Here is a 10,542-nt window from a genome sequence, read left to right on the forward strand (position 1 = left end):
TGAAAAATGAATTTATATCGTACGTTTTTTTCCATTTAGCGCCTTAGTGCCAACAGAAGATCCAGAAATAAACAAACCCTTCCAAACAGACATCTCCTCTGCACTTATTTTGTCCTGGTAAGTAATCTGTATTAAATAAGGTAAATAACATAGTTTTTAAAACCATTTTCATTCCCCAATTCAAAAAGCGTCGCCCGACAAGTTTTGTCTTTATAGGGTCGTTTTGAATTTTGACATCCGGAGAATCCCTGGATATTTGAAAGCACTTCAAGGACCTGAAGGAGGGCTTGTTATATGGAAGGTCAGAAGAAATCCAAATTTCTACCTCAAAAAGTACTGGAATGCCTTATTTCCGAGAGGTCTTCCTTGAAATGAATTCATCAAGAAAATAATGCTGCGGGTGCACTTTCCAACTGGAAAAGTCTATCAATGATACCCAGTATCGTCACGTTCATGGTGGAGAAATCGTCCTTGATCACATAACTATTGATGAGAAAGACGAGCGGACCCTGGAGATCACAGCGATATTGAAGAGTTTGATAAGCTATTGAGCTTAGCAAAAGACCATGAGACAAATCGAGACGTCCTTATCGACCTGTTAGAGCCCAAAGTTCTTGTTCCGACACAGGCAACGGATGTTATGGTAACTGAAGAGTTAACTCTATAAATCGATGCTGTGGAGCCGCTGTTCAGGAAACGTGACCAGGATGAAATGATCACGGAAAATTTTTCGGAAGACGACGTTCCAGAGATAACTGTAGAGCTGTTAAAGAAGTGCAACTGAAAAAGCTTAACCCAGAGCGTCCCGTTTTTCTTGATGTTAAAGATATTGGATCAGTCCCGCCGAAGCCCCAAGGTTAGGCAGCAATTTAGGATTGACTTCAGCAGTGTAGTAACACGATTTCCCAGCAACTGCAATTCATAATCAATGTCTAAAGTGTTTAGAAACCGTTCAGGAACCAGAAGCCATTATTTTGGAAAGCGAGTTAGTCAAGTAGCAGATGAAGCCCAAAGTCCAGGAAGGTGCATCATAATGTCTCCCCCGAGAATGGTTTGCAGAATAGATTAACCGCTTTCCTCGAGGACTTCGAGGATATCATTGACCAAAATATGTCGGAGTACAGGAACCAGCAAGCCAAAAGACTCCGCTCCAAGTGGAACCGGTAATATGGCTTCAAGTCGGCGAAACATTTGGGGAGAATGTTGGTTGTTTCGCCCTTACCAGTTCATCTGGAGCAGGTTCTCCCGAAGATCAGGTAAGGGCGGAAACACCAACGTTCGCCCCAAACGCTACGCGGCCTTAAAATGATATTCCTGATTCCACATGAAGAGGAGTTTTGGTCAGCGCTGTCCTCGAAGTCCTCGTGGCGAACTGTAAAGCTATTCTGCCACCCGGAGAAACAAACTGATGCACCTTCGTTTACATGGGAGATTTATCTGCTCCTTGCCTATCTCGCTTTGGAAAACAATCGCTCCTGGTTCCGTGAACGGTAGCCGTTGTCTTCAATTATGTATTGAAGTTGCTGGGAAATTTGTTACTTCACCTTGCCTTCTTATGGACCAATAAAGTGCCTATTTAGCTGTTCAGGGACGCTTATCGGCAAAAATAACCAAAATTTATCAAATGTCATTTTGAAAAGCTTGTTATTTTTAAAGCAAATAAATGTTTTACAAAAATAAAGATTTCTCTTGGTTGGATATTTTAAAAAGCTTGAAAATGTATTGTTCCCTGACACCACAAATTAAATTTCAGTTGCAAACCTAATAAAGCTAATTTTATTATAACAACGCATATTCTTTGAATCCTCAAAGCTACAACAAATTAAGATTCAAATTAATAGTCAGCTTTAAACGGTTTCTAAATTTAATGGTACTTCTACTTCTAGTCAATTCGCCACTTATTTAAATCCTTGGTATCCTTTTAAAAAAATTATGCTAGAATATTGTACCTCATAGTATTTTTTGTGGTTGTATTTTTCACTAGGCATTACTTTTTGCATTCTTACGAAATACATATGTTATTAAGATATATTTTCAGTAGCATAACTTTGGGTCATCTTAGTAATGGCATTATTTTTCGGACTCAATAGAATTACTTTTTGAAAATCTAATAAAATGAATTTTTAGTATTAATATTTTTTTGGTAATCTAACAAAATTGTTTATGTAGAACTCCTTTTTTCACTGCAAATGTTTTTTTAATAGCACTATTTTGTTCAATGCCGATTGAAGAGTGTTTTTATTAGCAATAATATTTTAATTATGTATATATGTTTCAACTGCGGGAAGCACCAATAAAATATTTAATAATAATAATAATAAATTCTGAGTCAAAAAGTTCTTTGTACGGGTATGAACGGTAAATATATTTCCATTTAAGGCTGGGAAGTTAGAACCATTTCCGTATTTATAACATTTGAATTTTCTTCAATTTACCGCCGTAGTGCCCATAGAAGATCCAGAAATAATTAAACCGGTTGCCCTGAGAAGTTATATGTAGTAACTTATGTAAGTAATTTAAGTTTTTGAAACCATATTAGTGCCCTTATTTTAAAATCGAGGACCAACAATTTTAATTTTAAGAGTGTCGGCTTGGAATTGGACCTCAATGGAAACTCTTAACCGCTAATGAATGTGCATTGTCCCGCAGATATTCATCCAGGATAGTCAAGACCCCCAGATTAACAAACACAAACATTGTAAAAACTTGCATTCAATTTCAACAGTTTTGTAATTTCGTCAATTATAATATATCACATTTTACATTTGATTAAATGAAGAGAGGTGCTGGATCAGCGGCGTAGCTAAGGGGGGCGAAGTAGGCCAAAGGGGAGTAGAAAGCTAAAGGGCAAAAATAGGCCAATGGAGCAGCTGCGTTCTTGGCGACCACTGGAGCAGCGACGATTCCATTGTGCTTTTTAAATATATATGGTAGTCTCCTGTGAACTGCCGTCCACAGTAACATTTTTATATCCCCAAGCTCCTTACACGGAATTATGGAAGTGAATTCTATTAATGATTGCGCGATCATGGAACATTTTTTTGTCTATTTCGGTACATTTTTCGAGCCTTTAATAACTAGCCGAAAGCAGGAACAGTTTCTTCAACACTTCATCCGCCTCAGCCGTGGTCATGGGAAACACTGGCATCATTCCCGATTCAAAAAGTTTAGCCGTCATTCCGGGCATTTCATTGTTCATGTCGCACTTCGATCACACCCGACATATATGCCCAACATCTATGTCAGCTGTGATCGAAGTGCGATATCAGATAGGCTGGATATGAGTCAATGGCATTGTGATGATTATCAACTGAAGAAGTAGCGCAATGTTGGCCGAAGCCCAAAGCGATATCGTGACGAAGACTATCAAAATGGTGAATTCCAAGGCTCTTATACTCATATGCTTACGTTACTTTTACGGTGCCAACTAACCTTGGACCGTAAATTTGCAGATATTTAGTGAGGTCTGCGCCCTTTCCTCAGAACCACTCCTTCGTGAAATGAACTTCGTCTAATATGTGAATAAGGAAATGTGCGGAGTCTCAGCTAGACTCTTCGAGTCGGGAATGATCCAAGTGTTTGCCATGACCACGGCTGAGGGAGACGAAATGCTGAAGACACTGTACCTGCTTTCGGCTAGTTATTAAAGGGTATTTTGACATGTTTCTGTCAATGACATCCTCGAGGTGAAATGTGGAGCTAGTCTGCCAATCATTCTCCGGGAGACACGATTTGATGCACCTTCCTGGACATCAGGGCTTTATCTGCTCCTTGGCTATCTCTCGTTTAAGATCAATGGCTCTTGGTTTCGTGGGCGTTAGGTTGGCACTCTTCTGGGGATGGGGATGGTGTCAGAAGTTGCTGTAATTAACGACCTTAACGACCTCATTACCGATGGCAGCAGGATTTGGCACCGACCTGCGTTCTATCGGCTCCTGTTTCACCTTGTAATTGTTGGGTAAACGTCGGGGCTTGACTATCCTAGATGAATTTGGTGGTGGCATTGGATTCTTGACGACGATCACTTGCGGCGACGGTTTTAAAATCGGTGTACTAAAATGTTGTTTTATAAATTTAGTTATTTACCTATTTTAGTACAGATGGCTTACCAGGACAAAAGAAGTACAGAGGAGGTGTCTGTTTGCAAGGGCTAAGGGGTTTTCTGGTTCTACTGTCGGCACTAAGGCGCTTAATGGAAGAAAATCGATGTTGTAAGTACGGAAAACACTATCATCACAGTGCCTACCTGTCCAAAGACTTGTTTGACTAAGAATTCATACGCTTGTCCTTCGATGGCATCATGTCTTTATGGCTTGCTTAGCGTCCTTCATTGCGGCTGCCTAATGTACTGTTGTTCCACTGTCATATGATGTAATCTACTTCAGCATATCATCGCTGAAAATTACTTATATAAACTCCTCTTGTAGGCAGGGGTATGTCCTTTCAAATTTTAAGGAGTATCTACTTTAATTTTCAGCGGACGTGATAACGTGCGAGAAAAAATATTGTACTGAATTGTCAGACGTCAAATTTTTCAGCAACAACAACTCTTTCAGTGTGGCTGCCCTAGAAATTGTCGTTTGATAATCCCCAGCTCAAACACTTCTTAATAGGACAAGAAAGAACTCTAGTGCCTCGTCTATCAGATATGCAAGCAGCAAAGCGATATTGTGAAGCGTCACCTACCCTCGATTTCAATATATTGTTTAGGGTAGGTATTGACGATAAGTATTGACTTGGCAAATACATTTTAGTTAACATTTTTTTTTTATCATGAAAATTGTGTTGTTACATTTTTGGGCGGCTTGTGGGCGTCAGTGTGGGCTTGGCATGTTTACTAACAAAGCTAAGGGATTTAAATCTGAACTCCCAGTTCTCTATCTTAATAGTTTCCAAGATATCGGCGTTCAATTTAACGATTTGTTGAACTTTGTGGGCGATTTGCGGGCGTTAACCTTTTTTCTATCACTTAAACTGTAGGAGGCACAGTTTTGGGCGGTTCGAGGGCGTCAGAGTAGGCGTGGCATGTTCGCGGAACAAACTTGCGCTGCATTTGAAAATAAAGAATCTAAATCTAAAATGCCAGCCTTCTAGTTCTTGTAGTTTCCGAGATCACAGCGTTCACACGGACAGACAAAAATGGCTAGATCGACCCGGCTGGTAATGCTGATCAAGAATATATATTATTTATGGAGTCGGAGACACTTCCTTCTACCTGTTACACACTTTTTCCCAAATATAATATACACTGTTACTCTACGAGTAACCCGAAACTGTTGGAAATCTTGGTCAGCTGGTGATCATGTGCTCCATACCAATTAAATTGCTGAAAACCAGAGTTATTACAGTACTTCATAAAGAAGTTAAGGCAACTGTGAAACATTTTAGTGTCATTAGTAAGCATTTTTGTACCCATTACTCGTATAGTAAAAAGTATATAGATTTTTGAGTAAATTGTGGAACAGGTAGAAGAAAGCGTTTCCGATCCCATAAAGTACATATAAAATATATATTCTTGGTCAATATCACAGCCGAATCGACCTAGCCATGTCCCTGTGAACGCTGTGATCTCGATACCTATCAATTGACTTAATACAAGTTTGCCACGCCCATAACGCTTAAATCAGTCTAACAATATATTAAATTCGATGGTAGGTGGCGCTTTACCATCTCGCAATCTCTTGCGCTGCATATGAAGCTAAGGAATCAAAATCTGAGATCCCAACTCTCCACCTTTTTCGAGATATCAGCGTTCATATAGACGGTTTATGGGCGTAAGAGTGGGCGTGGCACGTTCGCGTAAACAACCATGTTAAGAGCGGGATATTAAAACAAGTCATTTCTTCTTTACCAATCCATACAAAAAGCTAAACTCTTTCTGGCAACATTCGTTTATATTAAATTTATATGTATTTTCCTAGGTGATCACAGTTTGATTTAAATAAACAGTGGTGCGTGAGCAGCGGCGTAGCTAATGGGGGCGGAGTAAGCCAAGGGGGAGGAGTAAGCCAAGGGGGAAGAGTAGGCCAAAGGAGCAGCCAGAGGAGCAGCTGCGTACTTGGCGACCACTGGAGCAGCCACGGGAGCAATCACTGGAGCGGCGGCGATTCCATTGTAGTTCCTGGCGATCACCTGGCTGCTGGTGGCGGTCACGACTGGAGCAGGAGCAGCGAACACTGCAGCGGGAGCAGAGTAGGCCAGGGGAGAAGTGTAGGCCAGAGGAGCACCCAGGAGACCGGGCTTGGCAGCAACGCAGGCAACGATGGCCAGGATGACAACAGCCTGTGGATAAGCCAATTGAGTTAATACAATTTTTTGAAGTACCTTCCTCAGATAACTTGCGTATTTGAACATGGTGGCTATATTTCTTTGATTTGCTTCTTCGGAAGGCTAGAAACTGTTTGATGTCCAACTGCTCTTGGTGGAGCATATTTATACCCAAAACCTTACCCCACTCTGACTCATGTGCGCATTCAGTTCATTTAAATGCTGCGACAGTCTCCCGTTACCGTTTGCACTTAACCATACTTTATGTGATTTCCCACTGCTGAATGTGGAATATCTGTTGGTGGCCAATGGATTCGATGGCCTGAGGTCACAGACGCAGTTTTTGGTGTATAAATAGCGACATAAAGTGTTGAACGACATCAGACAAGTTCAAGTTTTCGAATCGAAAGCACCAAAAATCAACCATTACAATGTTCAAATCCGTGAGTTTGAAGATTTGATGTTGAGTCTAGTTTTCTAACTGTTTTATCCTTAGGCTGTTGTCTTCCTGGCCATCGTTGCCTGCGTTGCTGCCAAGCCCGGACTCCTGGGTGCTCCTCTGGCTTACACTGCTCCCCTGGCCTACTCTGCTCCCCTGGCCTACGCTGCTCCTGCTCCAGTCGTGACCGCTACCAGCAGCCAGGTGATCGCCAGGAACTACAATGGAATCGCCGTCGCTCCAGTGATTGCTCCCGTGGCTGCTCCAGTTGTCGCCAAGTACGCAGCTGCTCCTTTGGCCTATTCCTCCCCCTTGGCTTACTCCTCCCCCTTGGCTTACTCCGCCCCCCTTAGCTACGCCGCTGCTCACGCACCACTGTTAATCTAAATCAAACTGTGATCACCTAGGAAAAATACATATAAATTTAATATAAACGAATGTTGCCACATAGAGTTTCGATTTTTGTATGGATTGGTAAAGAAGAAATGGCTTGTTTTAATATTCCGTCCTTAGTTTAAACATCATTAAAGTAAATCGAGGAAGAAAATAACTTGGTTAATCATAATTAACATTACATTAAGGGGTTAGACCGCTTAACCATTTACCAATAACATCGACTTATAGTTTCCGCGAACACAGTGCTTACACGGACACACAGACAAGACTAGATCGACTCGGCTAGTGATATTAATCAAGAATACATAATTTATATATACTTTATGAGATCGGAAACGCTTTCTTCTAGCCTTTTACTCTTCGAGTAATGGGTATAAAAATGTTGCAAATTGTACTAAAATGTAACGGAGTTGCCATGACTTTTTAATGAAGTACGGTAAAAACTCTGATTTTTATCAATTTAACAGCTCCGATCTTGTTTAATTAATAAACTTTTTGAAATTGTAGTTTGTATGACGCACCTGATACCCAGCTGACCAAGTTTTCCGACAGTCTGGGGAACACCCTAAACATAATTTCAATTAAAAACCCTTTTCGATAGTGATTATAAAAAAAATTGCAGCCACACTAATAGAGTTGTCAAAAAACTTGACACCTGATAATTCAGTAAAATATTTTTTCGCAAACGATGTCTGTCGAAAATTAAAGTGGATTCTCCGCCGCATTGGGAAGGACATACGCCTGCAAGAATTAACCTGACTCAGAATCCAACATCTGATTATGAGTGTTTAAAACACTTGTTCAGCGATGATATGCTGATGAAGGTTACTTCAGGTGACAGTGAGGACAAAAGTAAATTAAGAAGCAGCAATAAAAAAAACCCTCTACAAGCTATAAAGACGTGAAGACCACAAAGGGCAAGGGGAAGCGAATGAATTCTGAGTCAAAGATGTCTTTGAAAAGGTAAGCACTGTTCACATTATTTCAATGAAAGCTGAGCAGCTAGAATGTTTTGCCTACTTATAACATATGGATATTTTTCCATTTAGCGCCCTAATGCCAATACAAGATCCAGAATAAAAACAGACCCTTACAAACAGACACCTCCTCTGAACCTATTTTGGTAAGCCATTTGTAGTAAAGAAGGTAAACAACTTAATTTAGAAAAAACCTTGACTTTTCACATTCAGGCGCACTTTTAAACAACTCAAGTGATTGTCGACACGAATCCAATGTCACCACCAAATTCATCATTCCTATCAAATGCTATTTCGAATCAATGAAAAGAGTGTCAAGCCAACGTCCACATAATTAGGAGCCGTTGATCTCGAAAGCGAGGTAGCCAAGGAGCAGATGAAGCCCCGAGGTTCAGGAAGGTGCATCAGAATGTCCCCCGGGGAATGGATGGCAGAGTAGATTCATAGTTCGCCTCAAGGCCTTCGAGGACATCGCTGACCAAAACATGTCGGAATACAGGAATCCGCAAGCCAAAAGCTTTAAGTTCGCGGAGCTCATATGGAGCAGTGCCTTTAAAAGATCAGGATCATAAGACGTCCCAGCAAATCTCAAAGCGAGTGCTTTCACTTACATATTTAAATGAAGTTCTGAAAATTTTTTAGCACTTTCGACAGAAATTTGCACCTTGACATGGCTGTAAGGAGCCTGGATAACGCCGTTTTCAATATTCACCTTCCCATAGCCTTGGCAACGATATCGCATTGGTTTTCGGCCAACATTGCCTTACTTTCACCGTCTATAATCATGACAGTACCGCACTTCGATAATATCCGACATCTATGCCCGACACCTATGTATGTCCGACATCTAAGATGGATGTGATCGAAGTGCGATATGACGCCACGCAGATAGGATGTATATGGGCTAACAGTACTGTCATGATCATAGACGGAGAAAATAAAGGCAATCTTGGCCGAAAACCAATGCGATATCGTGGCGCAGACTATGGAAAAGATGCATTTCGTCCTTGCATCCTTGGACTGAAAATTTGCAGGAATGTAGTGAGGTCTGCGCCATTTCCTCAGAACCACTCCTTCGTGAAATTACATTCGTCTGCTATGGGAATAAGGAAATGCCCGGACTGACAGCTAGACTTTTTGAGTCGGGAATGATGCAAGTGTTTCCCATAACCAATGCTGAGGCGGATGAAATCCTGAAGAAATAAACAACAAAATGTTCAATGCTATCATTTATCAAATTCATTTTCATAATTCCGAGTAATGCCCTTGGGGATATAAAAATGCCACTGGAGACCGCAGTTCACAGGAAACTGCAATATATAGCTGCAAAATTGAAATTCTGCTACGACAGTCCGACCAAAACGAGAGGTATGCCAAACAAAAGGGTTGTGATTTTCTTTGACCTTTAATAAGTCGATTGTTTCATGAAAAATCGGATGTTTGCAATATTACACACTTTATTTGCTCATAACTTTTTAAGATTGGTCCGATTTCAACAATGGCATGTACAATGTATATAAATGGGCATTGATAACCAGAACAAAATCCCATTTAAACTTTACAAAATATCGAAAAATGTGGCCGCTTTTCAGGTTTTAGAGTTATTTTGTGGCTTGTGGGCGTTAGAGTGGAAATAAAGCCCAAGAAGGAAGCCCAAGAATCCCAGCCTCAACACTCCGGCTCTATAGGGACGGTAAAGCTGCCTTCTATATGTGACATATTTTCCGACGACTCTAATATACCCTTTTACTCTACGAGTAACGGGAATAACAAGTAAAAATAATAAATTGTTGACTTGAAGGAATGCTTTTTTCAATAATACGAATTTCGAAAATTAAATTTTAAAATATGTCTCGAATTGTATAAAAAAGTACCTAAACGATGATCGAGAAGAAGGCGATGAGTATATATAATTTTATTACGTTACTTAAAGCTATTCAAAGACAGTTCGTCAATTTAAAAAAAAAAATTAAATGTTCTGCTGGCTCTTGTCTTGAATTAAACCCACCTAATTAAGTGCTTGTGTTGTGGCCTAATTAGAGCGTTATGTCTGCACCTAAACAATGACCTGACAATTACATAAGCATTAGGTAAACTACCCCATCCATTCATATCGCCATAGTTTCCACCTTCATTCCACGATTCCGTACACGTGGACGACTGTAATTGACACTTTGGGCCGTCTGAGGAGCTTCACAAAGGACCAAAGACAATTGTCCTGATTAGACAGGGTCCCTCTCAACGAAGCAAATCTATCCATCAATCGGACGCTACTCCCTCCTCGCAAAGCTTATGTGGAAGCCATATTATGCAGTCATCGCATAACTTATACGCAGTGTGGTGCACAAATTATCCGTTACGTAAAGCATCCGCACGAAGAGCCTGGAAAAAGGGACTCATACAAATTGAACGAAATTGCCAGCAACCTTTACACAATTTCCAGAAAAAAGCCCAAAAAATACC

At 40.6% G+C, this 10,542-nt stretch overlaps 2 protein-coding genes and 2 long non-coding RNA genes across 5 annotated transcripts; 2 read left to right on the top strand and 2 right to left on the bottom strand.

The window, feature by feature from the left end:
• Positions 1-2,803: 2,803 nt before the first annotated feature.
• Positions 2,804-4,636, bottom strand: LOC139353059 (uncharacterized). Of its 2 annotated transcripts, none has more exons than XR_011604187.1 (4): positions 4,247-4,636; positions 4,110-4,188; positions 3,919-4,053; positions 2,804-3,861 (listed from the first exon to the last, which is right to left on the bottom strand). It is a non-coding gene; the product is annotated as an uncharacterized lncRNA (long non-coding RNA). The 2 variants fall into 2 exon arrangements; XR_011604186.1 differs by having other exon boundaries at positions 2,806-3,833; positions 3,893-4,053; positions 4,247-4,635.
• Positions 4,637-5,875: 1,239 nt separating this feature from the next.
• LOC136116838 (cuticle protein 70, isoforms A and B-like) lies at positions 5,876-6,463 on the bottom strand. Its single transcript, XM_065864205.2, has 2 exons — positions 6,343-6,463; positions 5,876-6,282 (listed from the first exon to the last, which is right to left on the bottom strand). The coding sequence occupies exons 1-2, from the start codon at positions 6,352-6,354 to the stop codon at positions 5,938-5,940; spliced, it is 357 nt and encodes a 118-aa protein (XP_065720277.2). The 5' UTR covers positions 6,355-6,463; the 3' UTR covers positions 5,876-5,937.
• A 172-nt stretch (positions 6,464-6,635) lies between these two features.
• LOC118877234 (cuticle protein 38-like) lies at positions 6,636-7,165 on the top strand. Its single transcript, XM_036814769.3, has 2 exons — positions 6,636-6,710; positions 6,764-7,165. Exons 1-2 carry the CDS (start codon positions 6,699-6,701, stop codon positions 7,091-7,093), a joined length of 342 nt encoding a protein of 113 aa, XP_036670664.3. The 5' UTR covers positions 6,636-6,698; the 3' UTR covers positions 7,094-7,165.
• A 475-nt stretch (positions 7,166-7,640) lies between these two features.
• LOC136116841 (uncharacterized) lies at positions 7,641-9,305 on the top strand. The gene is made up of 3 exons (XR_010653909.2): positions 7,641-8,065; positions 8,152-8,225; positions 8,293-9,305. It is a non-coding gene; the product is annotated as an uncharacterized lncRNA (long non-coding RNA).
• Positions 9,306-10,542: the final 1,237 nt, after the last annotated feature.

This window comes from Drosophila suzukii, chromosome 3, assembly GCF_043229965.1.
Source record: "Drosophila suzukii chromosome 3, CBGP_Dsuzu_IsoJpt1.0, whole genome shotgun sequence".
Lineage (NCBI taxonomy): Eukaryota > Metazoa > Arthropoda > Insecta > Diptera > Drosophilidae > Drosophila > Drosophila suzukii.